Source organism: Aotus nancymaae, unplaced genomic scaffold, assembly GCF_030222135.1.
Source record: "Aotus nancymaae isolate 86718 unplaced genomic scaffold, 86718_ANA_hifiasm-v0.15.2.pri h1tg000014l, whole genome shotgun sequence".
Taxonomy (NCBI): Eukaryota; Metazoa; Chordata; class Mammalia; order Primates; family Aotidae; genus Aotus; species Aotus nancymaae.
This window is the reverse complement of record NW_026988425.1, coordinates 82831739-82854077: the sequence shown is the minus strand read 5'-3', so window position 1 is coordinate 82854077 and position 22339 is coordinate 82831739. Positions and strand designations below refer to the sequence as shown.

At 35.7% G+C, this 22339-nt stretch overlaps 1 protein-coding gene across 1 annotated transcript in view; it reads right to left on the bottom strand.

Annotated features, from left to right (window-relative positions):
• ADGRV1 (adhesion G protein-coupled receptor V1) overlaps positions 1 to 22339 on the bottom strand; it is a 556842-nt gene that overhangs the window by 505832 nt on the left and 28671 nt on the right. Inside the window, exons 2-5 of the mRNA XM_064376126.1 lie at positions 7446 to 7630; positions 4865 to 5014; positions 3343 to 3438; positions 1034 to 1138 (exon numbers count right to left, since the gene is read on the bottom strand). Coding sequence (XP_064232196.1) covers positions 1034 to 1138; positions 3343 to 3438; positions 4865 to 5014; positions 7446 to 7630 — 536 coding nt within the window. The remainder of the gene's footprint in view (positions 1 to 1033; positions 1139 to 3342; positions 3439 to 4864; positions 5015 to 7445; positions 7631 to 22339) is intronic.

Sequence of the window (22339 nt, the reverse complement as noted above, 5' to 3'; positions counted from 1 at the left end):
AGCATTAAAACTTAGCTGGGCATGGTGATGTACACCTGTACCCCCAGCTATTCAGAAGACTGATACAGGAGGACTGCATGAGCCCAGGAGGTTGAGGCTGCAGTGAGCCTTGATTGCGCCACTGCACTGCAGCCTGGGCATAAGAGTGAGAGCCTGTCTCAAAAAAAATAAAAATAAAAATAAAACGGGGAAAGACACCACATCAAACAATTTTACGTAAACCTAAGTAATCCATGGGTATTTTAAAATTTCATATATTTGAAAACATTTATCATAAAAGTTCTGTGAATTTTATAGGATTAACATTATTATTTTATTTTATGATGTATTTTCCTCACATATCTAAAATGTTAGCTTGTATTTCATGTAAGCATTGTATACACAAGCAGCAAAGAAAACCTTTTTTATATTAATCATGAAATGTATCAGATCAGAAAAGTATTCATCTTTATTTCCTTGTATTGTGTCATGTTTATTATACAAAGAACTTTGATTTTCAAAATTGCAGCCATCTGGCATTAACTCCAGTGTTCACATTTAAAGTGATTTCAGGGCTGGGCGTGGTGGTACACACCTGTAATCCCAGCACTTTGGAAGGCCAAGTCAGGCAGATCACCTGAGGCCAGGAGTTCAAGACCAGCTTAGCCAACATGGTGACACTCTTTCTCTACTAAAAACACAAAAATTAGCCAAGTGTGCTGACACATGCCTGTAATTCCAGCTACTTGGGAGGGTGAGGCAGGAGAATCACTTGAACCCAAGAGGCAAAGGTTGCATTGAGCTGAGATCACGCCACTGCACTCCAGCCTGGACAACAGAGCAAAACTCTGTCTCAAAAAAAATAAAAATAAAAATAAATATGTAATTCCAGCTACTTGGGAGGCTAAGACAGGAGAGTCGCTTGAACCCTGGAGGCGGAGGTTGCAGTGAGCCAAGATGGTGCCATTGTACTCTAGGCTAGGCAGAAAGAGCAAAACTATCTCAAATAAATAATTTAATTTAATTTAATTTAATGATTTCAGAATAAACTTACCTCAAAAGTCACAGTGACCATTCCATAGGTTCCCTTTTCCCTGATGAGAGTAAGAGGCACAGACTCATTTCTGCCTCTGGGCTCACTCACTGTGATTGAGGGAAGCTATTGAAGAGAGTAAGCACAGATGATCAGGAGCTGAGCAATCAGAGGTATGAGGCAGCAAAAACTATTACCTCAGAAATGCTCAATTTCCAAAGACAAATAAATCCACACTGTATGATAAGAATGTGGTGTTTCCTAGCTTCAATGAACTATAGCTTTAAAATGCTGAAAAAGTTAAAAATAATAGTGTAAAGGGAAAATAAAAACTAGTCAGGCAAAAGATGTGGGTTCTTGTCCTGGTTCTACCATCAACTAGCTGTTCTGCTGAGGAATTTAAAGGTTTCTGAGTTGAAAGATGACAAACTCAAATGCTCACAGGGGCCCAGTCACAGACATGAGTTAAGCCTCCAGACCAAGGCAGCAGGTCACTGGGACCACCACTTGGCCTTGCCCCCAACCACTCTTTCTCCACATCAGCCAGCTTGTCCGTGAAAAGGAGACACTGCTAATAAGTTTAAGGACAGGATCTCTTCGGGAGGTGAAAGCGAGGGCTTCAAAAGAAATATGCTGGTTTGGCTGTTGGAAACTCAGGGTAGGAGAGGAGGAACATAGACACAGGCAAGTGCACACAGGCTGCAGAAGCGGTGGCCAGTTCTCAGGGTAGCAGCGAAGTTCAGTAGCCCCATCTATAACTGGGGTTAGGAATGCCCGTCTTGAGGGGTTGTGATGAGGTTTCAACGAGATAGTTCACATCAAGTGCTTATCCTAGTACCTGACATATACTGAGGGCTCAGTAAATGTTGCTATTATTATGATCATCATCAACATCATCTTCACTACCAACATAATCATCCTCTGGGCTGGAAACCAAAGCCAGCCTATTGAGCACCACTGCGAGCTCAAAGGTTATTTAGTTTAATTTTAAGGATGTCAGAGGCTGCCTGGCAGCACTGAGACCCCACCAGTCAGGGACCTGGGACTCATGCCAGAAACTAGGATTCATTCCCACAGGCTAAGATGTATAATGCCAACAACAACAACAAAAGGGCCCTTTAAACAAATCAGTACGAGGTCTGAGGTGATACATAGGGAGTAAGTGTATTGGGAAAGTCATATGGAGAGAAATTAAGCAATTAAGGGAGCCTGCTTCATCATTAATAATTCCTTATCATTCAAATAAAAGAGTTGGTTGATTAATTAACTCAATGTTCACAAATGACAGTATAATGGAGGTTATCGAATTTCTACTAAACTGAGGTTGGCCAAATACCCTTTTTAATGAAGATACTGCACTACAAAGATCATATTTACCTATAGCCCACTCGTTTAAAAGATAAAGTACCAAGAGAATGACATACAATACAAACAACTGTAGTAGCAATCTAAAAATAAATAAAAAGCTGGAAAGTATTGCAACATGTTTTATTAATTATAAATAGCAATGTGATTTAAAGAGGCTCCAAGTCAGGAATGTTACTGGAGTCTAAAATTTAGCGGCCAAATTCAACTGTATTGGAGATAGACTTGGTTTTATTTTTATTATTATTTTTTTTTTGACTTGGTTTTATTTTAAGAGCTGGAAACAATTTCTCTCAAGGAGAGCCCTATCTTGTGTATTTGTTTCTAATGTTAAAACCCTCTGAACAAAGGATTGGCCAGAGCCACAGAAATTCAGTTAAAAAAATAGAAAATAAACTATTGAGCAAAAGTGAATGGGATGAAATGGAGTTTCAACCTTCATAAAATATTAATTAATGGGAAAATCTAAAAGTTGAGAGGACTACAGAATTTTGAAGAGCAGTAATGCCTACTATTCAATTTAAGTTCACAGTAAGTTTTTTGAAAAGTATTCTTCTAATATGATTTCTCATTTCCCATTAGCTCCAAACTTTGAGAATAGTCTGACAAACAAACAACACTCTCCTTAGTTGACATTTGGGGAAATCAGGCAAAAGGCATTGGGTGGTATATCTGAGTTAAAGACCAGACAGGAGAGGTAACAAAGGAGTCAGGTGGAATGATCAGCAGAAAGAAATTAGGACAAAAGATGACCACAATCATACAAGTCTCCTCAATTCACAAACATCTTAGGTAGAACAAGTGAACAGTCTACAGAATGTGAAACAGGGATAAAGTTAAAGCAAATTTTATTTAAATATCAAAAGACAGAATGACACTAGCTAACATCACGAAAACTAATTTTTAAAACTTAATAAACCATTATCTTATCAACAACCATGAGTATCATCAAATTGTAGCCATACCATATTAAATGAAATAATTCCAAATGCATTGTCATTTGATAATATTGTAATAGTAACAGTCCTTGGCCATCCGAGCTTCATGTTTTCTGAAGATTTCTAAAATAAAATCCCAAAAATAATGAATTAAAAATAAAACAATAAACGAAATGTGTTTGTTTTTGTAGAATTTGTCTTCAAATAATTATTCAGAATATAATAAAAATACATATGTAATCTTAATGCACAGATTAAGAAAACATTCAAAATACATTGACATGGTTAAGAAGTTCCAAATGAAAAACTTTGAAAAAAGTTTTGAAAACCAGTAGTCACTGACTCTTAATAATATATGATAGTATAATGATAAATAATCACTGGCTAGTAATGCTATATTATAAATTAGCTATAATTCTGATGTTATCACTTATACAACAGAGAATTAAATACACAGTACAAAATTCTATTCAATGTAATTTTTCTTTTTTTTTTTTTTTTTTGAGACGGAGTTTCGCTCTTGTTACCCAGGCTGGAGTGCAATGGCGCGATCTCGGCTCACCGCAACCTCCGCCTCCTGGGTTCAGGCAATTCTCCTGTCTCAGTCTCCTGAGTAGCTGGGATTACAGGCACGCGCCACCATGCCTAGCTAATTTTTTGTATTTTTAGTAGAGACGGGGTTTCACCATGTTGACCGGGATGGTCTCGATCTCTTGACCTCGTGATCCACCCGCCTCGGCCTCCCAAAGTGCTGGGATTACAGGCTTGAGCCACTGTGCCCGGCCAATGTAATTTTTCTTATACTATTGAAGGTACTGAAAATTTAGAATTATTCTACAAATCACAGAACCAAATTAAAGATAAAACATTAAAACATTTTTCATAAAATTGAGAGTCTATCTGTAACATTTCTACGGATAGTCAGCATTAAAGTGTATTTTTAAAAGAATGATTTAAGAGAGCAAAACATAACTGTTTCAAGTGTCATTTTCACAAACATTTTAATGATAGTGACACAATTACTCAAAAAAAAAAAAAATTCTTACTGCTCTTTAGAAAAAACAACCAGAATCGTGTTAGTAAGTCATTGCCTCAACCTAACAGATCAAGCCGTAAAGTTCATTTAAACCTAAGGCTATTCTAGTTCTTTTCCCAGCAGTGCTCTGAATTTAAGTCACAGGGACCTCCCACTTCTATGCCTGCTTTTTGTATCCCTGTCCTTTGAACTCAGAAGTCACAGTCATTCTTTGTACATCTGGCGGAATAAAAAAAAAAAGGGCCAAAGAGCAGGCCAAGTTTTCTGGAGCATCTGTCATGGCAATTCCTGAGTAAGCTGAATGGATCCAAAAACTAGCTGTAGAATTTCTGAACAAGATCAAAAAATAACCAGATGGTGGAAGTGCTGAAGAGGCTGTCAGTTCTGGATTCTATGAATACCACCACCAGTTATCTGAATTGGCTCATCTCTAGATAGATATATTGCTAAGCACTGAAAGATTTTTATAAGTTTTATAAGTCCTCCTTATAATTTTAAAAAACACGACCTTACCTGTAATGTTAAGTGAAAAATAAAAGTTTCGTCAGGCTCTGGTAAGTCATCATCACATACTGCTATGTACACTGTTCTGTTTGTTTCTCCAGCAGGTATAAAAGCTGCAGCATATGTGTCAAAAAAGTCACCAGTGTCCTCTCCATAGAGCTATCAAGTGCAAAATATAGATCATTCTTATTTAACACAGTATTAGGATAAGCAAAACTGATGTTAATTACAGCAATCAAGAGAAAAAGCATAAATCAAGTGACATTAATGTTTATAGATATGATGTACAAAAACAAAAATCGTAAATATTTAATAAGCGAAAAAACTTATCCTCAGAAATAAACAAAAATAAATGGTTCTAAATGAAATCACTTGTTCATGCTGTGAAATAAAAATAAATATTACATAGAAAAATAATAATTATATAGGAAATAAATTATGTGAATTTTCTTTCTCCGCTCCTGATTGATCTGGAGTAGACTACAGCAAACCTAACAAGAAGACAAATTATAGCTAAAATTCTCACAAAAATGTTGCTCATATGCACAGCTACACAACAGAATATTATTCAGCCATAAAAAAGAATGAAATCCTTTCATTTGCAGCAACATGGATGTAACAGGAAGTCATTATGTTAAGTGAAATAAGCCAGACGCTGAAAGATAGATATCACATGTTCTCATCCAGGTAAAAATGTGGATCTGAGGGAGGTAGCAAGTAGAATGGTGATTACCAGAGGCTGGGAAAGGAAGGGGGGAATGAAGAGAAGTTGGTTAAGGGGTACAAAAACAGAAGGAATGGGTTCCAGTATTCGATAGTACAGTAGGGAAATTATGGTTAACATTAATTTATTGTATATATCAAAATAGCTAGAAGAGAGGAATTGTAATGTTCCCAACACAAAGAAAAGATTAATGTTTGAAGTGAGGGACATCCCTATTTCCCTAATTTGATCATTACACATTGTATACAAATATTAAAATATCACATATACCCCCAAAATATGTACAATTATTATATATTCACACACAAAAAAAGAGAGAGAAGGAAAAGAAAGAGGTGGATGTGGCCTGCCAAAAAATGCATCAGGCAAATCAATTATTTCCCTATCAATTTCAAAGAAACTGCTCTTTCCCAAACTCAACCTAAAGTTGTACTTATATTCTCCCACATCTCCAATAAAGATCTAAGTCTTTTAGCATTTCAAGTGTTTTAGTCATCATAAACTTTTCCTTAACTTTTTAGGATCTTAGTCTGTAAAATCAGCATTACTAGTAAGGATTCTCAGCATTATTAGTAAGATTCAGCATGAACTCGTGCAGATCAAAATGAGATATCTTTCACCAAAAAGCTCAAATGAGTAATTTAGATACTAGAAAAAAATATTTTATTCAGTAAAAAACATGCATGGGAAAATTTTAGTCAATTTCTAGTTCTCATACATAAAAATAAATTAAGTTTTAAATACTTGAGAAATCCAAGTAAGTTGTCAAGGGTGTTGGAAAATACACTTTACTAAAGAAAATGACACGAGCTTTAATAAAGAATTAACAAGAGCCACTGAAACAAACAGAAAAACACATTAATTCAGCCTATGAAAATAATTTAACAATTCAAAATATTTAAAAATCAATATATGTAAATAGTTTCACCAAAGTAACATTCATAACAGCCAAAATTAGAAGCAACCTCAATGAAAAGGAAGAATGATCACAAAGTAATTACAACACCATCAAGAAAAGTTGTGAAAATGATAGAGGAACCTGAAAAAAATGTTAGGATTCAATCAAAATTATATGAAAAAGATTATCTAATATAATGTATACTCAAACTAAAAATAATTTCAATATATATAGATACATGTCATAAATAACTAAAATTATAACATTGGATTTGTTCATAGGTAGTTTTTCATCATCTTCTCTTCTCATAAGAGTTCATAATGCGATAATTAAACCTATTACTTAAAATTTTATTTTTACGAACAAAAAGTTTAAGTACTTTGAGACTCAAATATAGCAATACTCTTAGTGGTCACATGACATTACTTTCTAGTTAAAAAACAGATACATACTTATGCACACACAATCTACCCAGTAACTAAACTGTGTGCAAGACAGATCAAGAGTTCAACAAATTCTACCTAACATTTACTTAAATTAATATACTTAATTTTTCCCATTAAAAGAGCTCTCGGACATAACTAAAGTTTTTTTTCCTATTGTCATTTTTCTACTTTTAAGTATTCCATACATTTTCTCTACACCACCTTACAATAGATAGTACATCTGAGCAGAGACAGCTACAATCCAAATTACCCAAAATGAAATGTTCTTGTTCTAAAATAATATATGAACACTGTAAAATGATCAGTCTATATCTTTAAAAACAGTACTGTCAAATGCACATGGTTATGTTGGAGCACTCTATAAACCTGTAAGAGATATAAATGGAATGGTGTTATCTGCAAATCATCTATCACTTATCATAATGAAACTGCTCAAAATCTCATACAGAAAAAAAAATCCTTGTCATTAAAACTAAGAAATGTATCTATTTCAGTAAAAACAGAACTACTATAATGTCTTACCGATACAATTGCAGTAACATTTGCTGGCTCTCCTATCCTTTCAATGATAAGACGAATAACTGTTGTACTTGTTTCATTAACAACAAATTCAGTTTGTCCAGTAAATCTTATTTCTGTTTCTCCAAACACAAACACGATGAGTAAAGCTGAAAGAAGATTTACTAATAAAGATGCAGAGGGCATCCCTAAAAAAACAAGAAAAAAATATTATTCACAAAATACATCTAATCTATTTTCATTACATTGTGTTGTCTATAGATACAAATACAGTATGAAGAGTTAGTAAACAAGACATAAATACATGAAATATTAAGTCATCAAACTCAAATGTGTGATGACAGAAGTAAACTCAAATGTGTGATGACAGAAGTTAAAAATTATTATTCTATTCTTATGGTTCTCTTTCTACTGTTCAGAAATATTTTTGTTTTTTAGCTTTTATATCAAGACAATAGTTATAAGTTAAAGTTATTTATTAAATTTATTTTATTTAAAAAATTTATTGAAATCCACATTTTAAGAAAAACCTAAGCAGCAACATGGAAATTTAATTAAACCCCAGATTTCCACAAATGAAACTATGAAATGCCAGCCAAAACTGAAACAGTTGAAGCTAAATTTTAGCAATAAAATGATTTCTTGATTGGTGTCTACTTTTTCCTTAAATTTATCTTATTTGAGAATTGTTTTTAATTCTTACTTATTGCCAGGGAATTCTAATCCATTCAAAGGAGGGATAAATTTCCAGAACTTAAATTTCTTTCATTTTACTAGCTAAAATACTAAGACCACATTTTAGAAAATGTCCATGTTGCTTTAAAATAAGCAAAGTTGGCAAAGTGTATAGTTCCTTTTTTTCCATGACATCTACTTTTTTTTTTTTTTTAACTACGATATGTGTGTTTATGAGTCATCAATATTGTTCCTACTTTCAACACTCTAGGATTCAAGTGCTTTCAAAAGCACAACAGTGCAGTGGTCTCCTAAAAGTGCTGCTGTTTTGTAATGCAGATGTACCTCTAAAAATGTGAACAATTTCCCTCACGGATCATTAAGATTCCATGGATCTATGTGATCAGTCACATGAGCATAAAAAGTTCATGTGCTTTAAAGGGGAGCTGCATTACATACTCTGAGCCAAATGCTTCCTGTTAATCTTTACCTTGGCCAAGAAGTAATAAAATTTTCTTATATGTGGTGTTTCCCATTTGCTACACATGGCTTTATATTTAGGAACACCAAATACATGAGTTCCTGGTATATTTTAGGATTTAAATGCAATGTTCTCAGTTAAGCATATACAGACAATACAGTCTGAGACTGTTCAATGATGTCTCTCACACTTCTGACTGCAAACTCCAGACAGGGATGCCAAGTTCAAATAGAGTCCAGGAAAGAAATAAGCTAACAGGAACAGAGATGCTGAAGGATTGGGACTTCTTTTATACCTGTCCCTTCTCTCCAGGTAAACCTGCCATGAGGCTAAAGAACTTGTTTTCCTGGACCAGCTGCAAACTCTTCCCTGTCTTATAATCCAGGAATGTTCACGGAAAGAAAGGAAATGAAAAAGATGAAAGGGAAGGGAAAAAGCAAAGCATACGTGAGACGGGAAAGTGGGAGCAGTTCTGATCTAAACCAAAGCCAACTAAAGGTCTTTTATGGAATTCTAAAGCCAGAATGATTTCACACCCGACTCATGACAAATAAAGGGAAAGAAATGAACAAGGTACAATGAAGAGAGTACAAAATGGAAGAGGGAGAAGGTAGCAACCTAGGCTTTGGATGTGAAAGAAAAAGATCAACTATGGTCTACTGAGATTTTGAAAGAAAAACCTAAATTCCTTGAACAGGAGATGTGATAGAACTGTGAACTGAGAGAAAGAAGACATCTGAAGTGCCATGTGAGAGTAAAAGTAAGATTAGAGCATGAATAGAGGGAATCATGAGCAAGTAAGAACAGTTCTCAAAATTTGTCTTGCATAAGGATCACCTCAGGCATTTGTTAAAATGCTAATTTTCACTCTCAAAAATTCTGATTCGGTGGTTCTAAAGTGAAGCCCAGGAATATGTATTTAACAAGTGGCCCTGTTAATTCTGATGCCACTGATCCTTGGTAAAATATACTTTGAGAGTTACTGCCCTAAAGTGTAAGGAATAGTGTTAGAAGTGTGTCCTGGAATGAACATACAAAAGGCCACATTTGTAGTTATAAATTAACTACCGAACTTTTCAATGCTATACGTGTGAACTTCCTCATGTTTTTTTTCATATTCTAATATGGCATTTTAAGATTTTGTGTATTCTGAAGAAAAACTGTGATGACCTGTAAAGAATGATCATAACAGCAAATGATTATATAGCACTGTTTTAGGCACTTTATATACATTAACACATTTAATCTTTACAACATCTCTAAGAACGTATGCATAGCATTAGTACCATTTTATAGCTGAGGAAACTAAAGCAGAGATGGGTTAGTTAACATATGCAGTATTATTCAGCTAAGTGGCTAGGTAGGATTTGAATCCAGGAGGCTAACTTCGAACTCTCAACGCAATAACCACACTATACTACCATTTACATTGTATTTCAACAAATCACACACCACCACCCTGAATAATATGATAGATCATTTATGCTACATGTTTCCAAGCATTCAAATATTTTAAGCTCATGAACAATAACCAAAAACTCCCATAAGACTGCATAATTATGAATCTCCTAAAAGTTTCACTTTATTATTCTAATAAACATTACATTTATTTAAATGACACTACAGTTTTCTTGACTACTTTAAATATTTAACAGCATCTTTTTATGTCAGGACCAACGACCTCAAATGCTGCATTCTTACAGTTTCCCAGGCAATTAAAGCTCCAAGATCCTGTGTTTAAGTCAGTAAATTCATTTTAAATTGGTCCACATCAGTGAGTTTTGAGATTATGCAAAATGAGCATACAGGCATAATTGGAAATGCCTCAAATTCCGTGACATCATTGATAATTACATCTCCTTTGCTTTCATCTTTTCACACTGTATGAAAAGTTGTTGGGGCAAAGTTGGCATTCAATAGAATTTAAAGATTAAAAAAAAGCTTTGAAAATGAAGTTCTCATTAGAATACAGGCATAATTACACAAATGCTGAATAGTTTATTTTTTAGAGTAACTAGGTACATTTTCTTCTACCATACTAAAAATCTGGTCTTTGGAATTCCCTTTTTAAAATTAAACTCACAAGACAAGGCATTTGTAATTGATGCAGCACATAAGTCTTAAATCTATTTTAGGTCATATTTTCTCTTATTAAACAAAATTTTTCATGCTCTGTCAGACCACTTATTTTTAAATTTCTCTATAAAATGAATTTCAAACAACATATGTTTTAAGATCATGATGTGCATAATTTATATTCTGTTGCAATTGTGAAAGAATAACTTTAGCATCACTGACATCATTCCTCTTCTCCAACGGCATGATACTCCAATATTCAAATCCTCTCATTTCCAGCTATCATCCATGTCCTCCTTTCACCTCCCACTTCTGTTTTGTATGATTCAAAAGAAATTATAACTCTTTCTGCCAATGTATCTCTTATCTCTTAAGACATCTCTTAGCATGCTAAGATGATATGTAATTTCAGTTAATTTCTTACTTCTTATTTCCTTAATTGTATTGTGAGGTTTTGATAGAGTCCTGATAACACACAGGCAGAAAGTCTCAAGTTACTGAATTATAGTAATCATATTCAGTTTCTCCAACAAGTCACCTAATTTTGCTCCGAAAAATTTTCAAAATTAAAATCTGGACTATATTAGACCAGCTCTTACAGTGCAAAATGGTTGTTTTCAGAAAAGCAGCTTACAGTTTAATGTAACATTTGTATATTGTGTACCTGTACATCATGCAACACCCCATGCTAATCAATCACTGAGGACACAAAGATAGTTAAACTATGTTCCTTGGCTCAAACAGAGTCACAGGTCGGGCATACGATTCAGATCAGGTCAATCAAAGCCAAGAAGACAGAAGATGCAATTTGGAGGCTTTCACTTCAGCATTAGAATGGAAATTCCCTCTACCACTGTATTTGTGATTGTGATAATTGGGGCAAGTTCTCCCACAGTCTGGAAATGAAGCCAATACAGCCAAGGACAGAGCCAGAGGGATAAAAGTAGCCACGTTTTGATAGTCAAGCTTAAGCTCTCAAATCTGGCTTTATCTTAGATTTTTCAGTGACTGAGATAAGAAGTTACATTTTGTGCTCTAGCTGGCTTGGGTTGGGTTTTCTGTCACTAAACATCAACATCTATTCACCAATCTCCAGTATGTGATACTGAAAACTCATATTAGAATAAACAAATTGGAAAGTCCCTCTTTTCCACTCTAACATTCAATAATATTATTCTTATCTAAACATTCATGAAAGGATACCACACTAGCTATCTTCTGTTCCCATGCAATTATTACGCCATCTGTACTCACAGTCTAATATTTTCCCCTCCACCTCAAAACTGGCAATGACTAACAGGACACGTAGACAAACTAAGGATGTCTTCCAAATAGAACACAGCAGGACAGGAGTGTACCATATTGACTCAGTGTCCTGAAAAAGCTAAGGCCCTTCTTAGCTTTTTCACCTTGTCACCAAGGAACCCCGATATCATGCTTCTTTGCCTTAGTCTGGCATTAATTTATTCCTATTGCTGTTGTCCAGGATGCTTCTTTCTTCCTGTTTAAAAATCTACTCATATTTTCTCTACTTTATTTTTTATCTGGATTACTTGACCCATAAGAGCATCGAATATTATAAAACTCATCAACAACGCGTCATTATAACAAATAAATTCTAAAGCCTGTTTATCCAGGATAGTACCTTCTTCCCATCTGGTCTCAAATCAATGATGGGCACCTTAGGAAATGTAGTAAGTATAGCATGTTCTGATTACATGGAAAGAGTCATTTTATCTTTGTCTGAATAACTATGTAGAAGTAGAGTAGAATCAGGAAGAGAGTAAAATAAATAAATGAGAATTAAGACCCAATAGAAGGCAATGAAATAAAACCATAATTCAATTAATGTTGCAGTAATCAACATCGATCAAAAACCTTCCCTCAATTTGAAAGTTAGCTCTATTTCTTTACGTTTCAGAATAAACAACTGTAAGATATCTATGAGTGATGGGACACAGACCTGAATAGACAAACATTACTAGTGCAGAACTGAATGAATTGCATTGATCTTTTAGCTTCATCTTTTGCCTTGTCAATGCCATAGCAAGCATCTTCCCACGGTGTGACCACCAGGTAATTAATACTGAAAATATGATCCTAAAGGAACAAGGTTTTCAAGTTTAGAATTACTTGAATTCTATTACATCTACTAAGGGGCATTCTAAAACTATAGAATTACTCCCGTGGAACAAGAGAAGCTTCATCATTCATATCATCAATTATTCAGCTTTCAAGAATTCTTAAACTGTTTTATTTGTATCTGGCAAGTACCACCAAAAATATTGACCTTTGCCCTCTCCCAAAGCAAAACAGAATTTAAATTTACAACTTTCAAAAACAAGGTAATCTAATGTTACAATTAGAGTAAGTGCCAAACATTTTATTTATTTATTTTTTTGAGATGGAGTTTCGCTCTTGTTACCCAGGCTGGAGTGCAATGGCGCGATCTCGGCTCACCACAACCTCCGCCTCCTGGGTTCAGGCAATTCTCCTGCCTCGACCTCTTGAGTAGCTGGGACTACAGGCACGCGCCACCATGCCTAGCTAATTTTTTGTATTTTTAGTAGAGATGGGGTTTCACCATGTTGACCGGGATGGTCTCGATCTCTTGACCTCGTGATCCACGTGCCTCGGCCTCCCAAAGTGCTGGGATTACAGGCGTGAGCCACCACGCCCGGCCTGCCAAACATTTTAAAATTAATAAATAAAAGGAATAGTCTTATTCAGACTGTAATGTTACTGTCTTTATTTTTATTTATTTTCAATTTTTAAGAAATGCATTTTATTCATCTTTAAAGAACTTTTGTATGCATGTGTCATAATATTAAAAAGGAACAAAAAGATAAACAGTAAAAAATAAGCCTCCCTCACAGTACCCTCCACCAGCCATATGCTGCTCCCACCCACAATCAATCCCAGTTATCAACTACATCTATATCTCTCAAGAGATTGTTTATATGTCTATACATATATATACAGACATATATTTATTCCAGCAGAAAAAATTTGCTGGTAGAAATTTTGTCTTCTTCTGCATACAGACTGCATACAGAAATCAGCATATGCTTCCAAGATAATAGTGAACAAAGAAATATCAGGCTTCCATGTAGACATTTATGTCGGGAATATGTTTATTGTCTCAGATATACATCATCATCATTGTATATTTCATCAATAAAATGGCAGTTTCCATTGACTTTCACTACACTCATCAATTCACTCTCTGGGAATAGTTGGCACAATTACAGTAACTTGCACTTTCCTAGATCACATATTGTCAAACCTACATGAATCAAAAGTGGTTGCCCTCTACACATGATGGGCAACAGTCATCCTGGGATCCCTGTTTCTATCATCCTGGAATCCCTTTGAATTATTTCCTTGGGTCTGCTAAGACAATCACTACTCATCCATCTGCCTTCTGGCTCCAAAACTGAGTTGCTAATGCTTTCTTTTGTCTTCCTTTTGTCCTTTGTGTTTATCTAATTGTTTGAAAACCCTTTTCTGTAAAGTGCTATATTAAAGGTGACTATCTAAAGTTAGTAGTTAAATTCTATACCCAATGAAACTATTAGTTCAGTGGAAGGATAATATCATAATTCCTAACATACAAGACCTAAAACTTTTCTCTCTACATACCCTTTCTCAGGATGTTACTGAAGGGTGTTCTCCATCAAAACAAGGGAATAAAGCAAGTAAAATAAGAAAGAAGAAAATATAGGATTAGCAATTAAGAATGAAACAAAGGAAAGCATCAAAGGAAATATCAGGATGAAATAAAGTGGGATACCAGGATGACCATTGCCCCCCAGGTGTAGAGGCCAACCACTTTTGATGTGGCAATATGTGGTCTAGGAAAGTGCAAGTTACCATTATTATGTCTACCCTTCCCTGGAGAATGAATGGACAGGTGTAGTGAAAGTCAATGGAAACTACCTTTTTATTGATGAGATCTACAATAATTACAGTGTTTAGCTGAGATAATAAGTATTTTCCTAACACAATGTCTACATGAAAGCCTGATATTCCTCTTTTAACCAACACCCTTCTGTTTCCTTCTGGTACTTGTCACAATTTGCATTTATTGTGTTTCTCTCCTTAGAACAAAAACACCTGCAGGACAATGACCTTGCTCATCTTGACTAGCTTACCTACCCACCACCTAGCACAGTCCCTGTTATATAATGGCCCTCAAGACATGCTTAGTTAATGAAAAAATGAGTAAAGAAGTAGATTAACCCACCTCTTAGAGTAACGGGAAGGTAGGAAAAGCGTGGATAGGAAAAGAAAGCAAGAGACTCTTTTCATCCTTCCTTGCCGTATTTAGTTTTGTCAGATCCAGATAAACAGTTATTTTACTCTGACAATAGCACAGGCACAGACATGAGGATCACAGACACTGATTTTTTTTTTAAAAAAAGGTATCCAAAACTTGAATACAAGCCAAAAAGTAGTGTGTGGACTATGCTTTTAATGATCACATCAGGCACAGACTCACCCAAGATTTGGAGAAACACACTGAGTTAAATCAATAACAGTTTACCATTGATAAAAGATCTCAGACTTAGTGAAATCACATATAAATTTGAAAAACTTTGTCCTATAAAAGTGCAAGTGCTTATTTTTTTTTGCAAGTACTTTTTTTATCACCCTTTTACTTGACTAAAAAGTGCAAGTAATTTTTGTACAGTGAAACAGATAATCCATAGGTTACCGCTTTATTTCCTGGTAGGATGTTAACCAGTTTTACATCTCACCCAGAAACCTTACCTTAACATTTCTTTATTATTTTCTTGTAAATACTTTGTTCCAAAAATGCTCTTTAAACCAGTATTAACAGTTTATTAGTTTTCTCACTAACCAATGGGTTGAATAAAATCTTGACACGTTCATTTTATATTTGTGTGAGATTCACACTTTTAAACTTTCAAAAACTGTACCTTAACACAGTAATTTTTTCCAGAAAAGTAACCATGATAAGACAAATTGCCGTGGTATATACATAAGACCGGTTCTATAATGGTCATTTCCATGAACAATAATGCAGTATAGATAAAAAACTTCCAGGAAAAATAACGTTTTACATAACAGAAACAGGGCAAGTAACTATTTGATCTAATACATAAAGTCTTTTAACTCATGTAACTGGACTTCTGATTTCTACCTTTTTTCTAGAATACTTAAGCTTGACATTTTCCATGAGATCATGTACTCCCGTTTGCATGAGTCATCAACAAAGAGATCACAAAAGCCATTCGGGCTGCTTATATTTGGACCACATATGCCCACCATGGAAACAGGAAGAACAGTGTAGAGAAGCTTTAATTCCAGAGTTCTGTGAGCTCTAGATTATGGGTTTCAGTTGTGCTTTCCCTCTCCCATATTTGCAAAGCAAGAAATGAAAATCTCACTAATCTAAATCTTTTGAGGCCAATTTAGAAGCAATAAGTCAAATTTGCTCATATAGGTTATAAATCTGAGTATGTGACAATATCTCTGTCAAATAGTAAGATACCATTTGTCTTTCAGGTCCTTTACAAAATAAAGATCACGCATTTAATTAAGATTTCTTAAACCGCCATTAGATGGCACCCCTCCGTCTCCAAAAACAATCAACAGCAACAATTTCTCAAATTATGAAAAGAAGTCTAAGAATCTAAGGATAGATTTTTGTGCCCTATAACTCTTCCCAAACAAATATAATTTTGCAATTCTACATAGATCTTAAATACAAAAGTCACGAAAAGCAATTTTCTTGAAATTAAGATCTCGCTGAAAACAGCTTTAATTAGCTCTAGTCAAACAAAAAATTATTTTTTTCTCCTGAGAGTCTGTAGTATTCTCTAAAAACTTTTAAATTGTTTATTTGTATACTTTCTGTGAGTTTCTTTCTCTTCATTGAAGACAGTCTGTTTTATTGAAGAATCCAGGTGCCTGTGTTTTCTAACTGATTGCACTTATTGCCGGTAAGAAAGCAAAAGAGGGAGTTTAATGTTATAAACCCAGATGCCTAGAGATATGTGTTTTTTAGTTCAAACTGTTTATAAAACAACACTAAAAGATCATTTTTGCCAAGATTTAAAATTTGAAGATTTCACATTTAAAGAAATGGATTTCCAGATTATTCTGAAAAATTACTAGAAATGGCAAATCTGAGTCCACATTTCTCCATAGCATCCCTTGCTGGAGCGAAGCAGTAGCTGCCAGTTAGACAGAGAATTTGCTCTCCCATATCCTCCTATTGTCTCCTCAGACTAGGGTCAAAGAGGAAAGTAAGAAATTTCTTATCTCCACATCATTCAGAGGTAGAAAAGCAGTCCACAGGTGGTGAGTGTGCATGTGTGCATGCTCACACACATGTGCATGCACATACACACATGCACACTCACTGCCTTGTGGAATACCTCCATGCAGTGTCCCAGGACTTTGATTTTATAGGACAATGGGAAGAATTTCTGGCAGTGCCTACATAAGCATCCTACCACAGATGCCATGAAGCCTCTAGCTGGACACTGCAAGTGCCTCCTGGGGTGTTGAGTCTTGAGTCACCTCCAAAGCAGGAGGCGAGCACTGATCCCACTCAGCCCTGGGCTCAAGTGTAGTCTCTGCCACCTTCTCATCTGCTGAAGTTTAGACAAGTCACTTCCCTTCTCATGGCCTTAAGTTTCATCAATTGTTAGAGGGAAGCATAATGAACAGCTACAGCACTGAGGTAGTTATGAGCCCCAGGAGAAGGAATCCATCTCTGTGCACCATGAAGTGTCAGTTTCCAAATTCTAGACCTCCAATCTGCACATGGTCAAGAGACCAAAGGAAACAGCATCAGGCATCTTGGACTGTCTTACATGAGAACCAACCATACAACCACAATCTCCTGCCTACCCTCCACAGTAGCAACATTAGAGTGAAGGAATGTGTGAAGTAGATGGAAACATTGAGAACTTGAAAGTGTAAAAGACAATGAAACTCATCATGAACTTCAAGGTCAGGAGATAAATGAATTACAACACTGTATCTGAAAGAACAAAATGCTGGGGCTCCTGATGTTCCTGGATGACTCCCAAAATTTGAACCACATTATTCACCACCTCTATATACCGCAACTGGCATAGGAAGCACAGGTCAAGGTCTGGGAACTTTGCAGATGCCTATCCTCCCAGCTACATCTATGATTTCAGAGAACAGTACTTTTCATGGTTAGAAAAAAAAGTTTGTATTTAATCTATAATAATCTGTGGTTCTTCCAGGTTAAAAAAAAACAACAACAAAAACGAAGAAAAAGAAATGATAGAAACCAAAAGTTAGATCAAGAGACCCTGAAAGTGTTTTGAAATGGAAACCATTGCCACACCACTTTGCACGCACCCAATCTGTCTTCAGGCTCAAACACCACAAATCTTTTAACCACTCAGCTGCTGCTGAGCCACACAATGACTTCTTATCTTGATTTTTTAAATGTCTATTAATCATTTTTATAACACAATAGAAATACAAAGCATAATGCAATTTGACTAATTAAAGTCAACACTTTATTCCAGTTTTCTTAGTTTTTACCTAATTTTCTCTTTCTGTTCCAGGATCACATCCAGGATGCCACATTACATTGAGTTGTCATGTTTCCTTCGGCTCCTCTTGGCTGTGACACTTCCTTAGAGTTTTCTTATTTTTGACGACCTTGGCCCTTTTGAGGAATGTGGTCAGGTGTTCTGTAGCATGTCCCTCATTTGGATTTGTCTGACAACTTTCTCAATTAGACTGGGGTTATGGGTTTTGGGGAAGACCAAAAAGGCAAAATGACTTTCTCATCACTTACATAAAAGGTACATACTATCAATATGACTTATCACTATTGGTGTTAAGCTTGGTTACCTGGCCGAGGTAGTATTTGCCAGAGTGCTCCACTGCAAAGTTACTCTTTTCCCTCTTTTCCATATCATACACTTTGGAAGGAAGTCACTATGTAAGCACCCCTCACCCCTTTTGAAAATATCTTACTGCTTTCCTTTAAATCAAACAAAGTCACTCCCTTCCATCCATCTACCCACTTATTAAAAACTGTACCAGGCATTGAAACATTGTCAGGATGCTGTATTGTAAATCTGCAGAACTTGGGAATGGAATCTAATTGCAAGACGAATGGGATACACATATGAGAGTCTAATAGAATTAATAGAATACAGGATCATTACAGCACACATTTATGGAGATGTGTTGCCAAAAGGCTAATTGGCAATTTCAGATTTTCCTCTTCAAATATTCTCTGAAGTCATCAGTGTCTAAGTTCATTATTTCTTCTGTTAATGAGGCTCTTGATCATAATGTTCCAGGTTGTAGTGATGCTTCTACACCCTTATTGTGCAAGCCTACAGCAATCCCCAACTGACTGCTGGTTTTTACTATATTTCCTTGGTTTCCTCAAGCAATTATAAAGTTTCCAGCAGTATCACTCGCCAGCCATTTTCGAGCCATTAAAAATATAAACCATTACCCAGAATTTAGACTAATGGGCCAGTTGGATAATTCCAATTTTCACACTGAAAAAAAAATGCAGCAAGGCCTATCATCTATGCCCTTAGAGTACTCTGACACTTACCAGCAGGGTAACTAGGGGTAAGCTGTTAATGTCTTAGTCTACTTCCTCTACTGTAAAGTGAAGTTATAAGACTACTGACTTTATTTGGATATTTTGATCTGGGATTAAGTCCAATGTTTTCTTTTCTAATCTTTATCAATTCTCTATCCTGATTTGTTACTTATAGTATTTTTAAGATTCAGAAATTGAGAAACAAGTGAGTTTTTTTATTATTTAAAAGATATGCTTTTGCTCCATGTATCGTTTTGGCTGAATCTCAGGTTTTGATAGGTGAATTTCCTAGTGTTATGAAATTCTAAAAAGCCTATTGCTTAGTTCCTGTTTAACACAAGGCTTATTTAGAACAGTTGGATTTTCTCTTGCTTCTTTTTTTTTTTTTTAAAGATAAGAGTTTCGCTCTTGTTAACCAGGCTGGAGTGTATTGGTGCAATCTTGACTCACTGCAACCTCCACCTCCCAGGTTCAAGTAATTCTCCTGCCTCAGCTTCCCAAGTAGCTGGGATTACAGGCATGCACCACCACACCTGGCTAATTTTTGTATTTTTTAGCAGAGACAGGGTTTCTCCACGTTGGTCAAACTGGTCTCAAACTCCCAACCTCAGGTGATCCACCCGCCTCAGCCTCCCAAAGTGCTGGGATTACAGCCATGAGCCACCGCACCTGGCCTGGTTTTCCCTTGCTTCTAAGTAAAAGAAAATTTTGGTTTTCTTTTTAAAATGCATCTTTTAAAAAAAAATTTGTTTTTAAAAAGAAGTAGGTTTTTATTTAATTTTGTTCACAACGTGCTCTTTTCTGGTTCTCACTTTCATTTATTACTTTTGACACAAAACAGAATTGTATGAACTTACCAATGATACGAAGAAAAATAAACATTTTATTTTTCTGGCTAAATATGTGATGCTCAAATGAATTAGGTAAAGCTCTGGAAGATAACTTATGGTCCAACCAAGTACTACCTCTTTCCCATTTAGAAGGTATTTGTATGTCATATTATCTATTGTTACTGCCAGGAGCCACTTACCAAACTAAAACAAGATATTTAATATTTTTTAGATATTCAATCCTTTCAATTAACAATTTTCCACAAGGACTCAAGGACTGTACAAACTTCTGTTAAAATAAGAGCCTTAATTTGCAACCAAAGTACCTGAACATGTTCTATTACTCCCCCAACTTCTATAATCCTCCATAAATTTGAAACATAAAACCTAAACCTGGATTACAAACATTTCCATCTCAGGAAGTTTGAAGCCAATGACTTGACAGTATTAATGTATTTCTCCATCTGTCTCATACACACTGAACTTGTGAGATTTCATGCTACGATGTTTTGTCGATATGCTTATATCTCTAAGGAAAAATCTCTGAGATTGGGCTTCTCTGGCTTCCCAGTTACACAGAGATTTATAAATAAAAAAATGTGATGACAAAGCCTAAGATCAATTTTTTTATTAGTTTCTATAATGCTTGATAAGATTACACAAGCATTTATCAATCAGGTAAAAATCAAATGTGAAAATACTCTTTGCTAAATCCATTGAAGATTGTTAAGTACCCCCTAGAAATGACACTAACTCCAGGGTAAACTCATTTCAGACTGATGTATTTACTGATAAAAATGTTAATGGCCGGAGGCTGTAGTTCACACCTGTAATCCCAACCCTTTGGAAGGCTGAGGCAGGTGAATCACAAGGTCAGAGGTTTGAGACCATCCTGGCCAACATGGTGAAACCCCATCTCTACCAAAAATACAAAAATAAGCTGGGTGTGGTGGCACACGCCTGTAGTCCCAGCTACACAGGAAGGTGAGGCAGGAGAATCACTTGAACCCAGGAGGGGGAGGTTGCAGTGAGCCAAGATCATACCACTGCACTCCAGACTGGCGACAGAGCAAGACTCTGTCAAAAAAAAAAAAAAAAAGAAAGAAAGTTAATAACATCTATCAGAACATTAAAAAATTCCATGTCAAAGCATGAAAATTTTCCACTTCAGGGAAAGCCTAGGAGTTTATCAATAACTAATCATTTAGATGGGTCAGAGCTGTTTAAAACATTTTGTAAAATATTTTATTTAAAATTTTAAATAAGGTATTCATTAGGTTTGATTTAAATTCATCTTTATAAAGAAGCGAATATCTAATACTATATTGACTTTACTTTTTCTGGCTTTCATCAACATGCTTTGTGAGTACACCGTTGTTTTTCTCAAAGCATTTACTCTAACCAGCTAATTTCTTTTCTTACCTTAAACTTCTACTCTTTGGGGGTTTTTATGGCCATGAGCTACTACCTACACATATCGCAAAATTAATGTTTCTCTTCTATTCTTGCTCTTAAAGGATTTAGTGGGGTTTTTTTTCCCCCCTATGTTTTAAATGCAGCCCAAACCCTGTTTCAGTACTCTGCTGAGATTGGAGGGATGATAAGGTTAGACTGATATATTTGATTAAAATTGTCTTACAGCTGTGATGTAAAAAAGATTATGAATTCCCTGGAATCCCGAGCGTGTAACAAGTATGAACTAGTTCACAACACCCATGGTGCAAATGTGTCAAGCACTCCATTATTCTCCAAATTAAATTAAATCCTACTCAAGATGCCATGTATCATATTGGCTGGAAATCCATTTTTACCTCTTGGAGCTCCCCTACTTGTATGCTCTTAAGAATTCCAGTGGCTAATGCATTCCTAAAGGAGGTCTGGTGTCTCCCAGACTACAGTACTTCAGCTGCCACTGAGCTCTGGTACCTGATTCCCTGTCTGAGGCTGGTCTTCCTCCATCTGTCCAGGCCTGCTACTTCAGGCTGTATTCTTTGTCCCTTCCTAGCCCCAACTCCTGGCACGGGTCAGCACAACTCTTCAGAGGGGAAACACTCCACTGCCTATGCCACTTCTTTAGTGCTATCTTTAGACCACAGGGTCCCTAAGCAGCTCCCCCTGGCTACAGGACTTAGTGCCAAGTCTTTTCAAGAGCTTAGTCTTTCTGTTCATGGACACAAGTTTGAAAGAGCTTAAAGGAAACCCATGTGTGGCATGTGGGCACTATTGATGTGCTGTGGCTGTGTCTAAC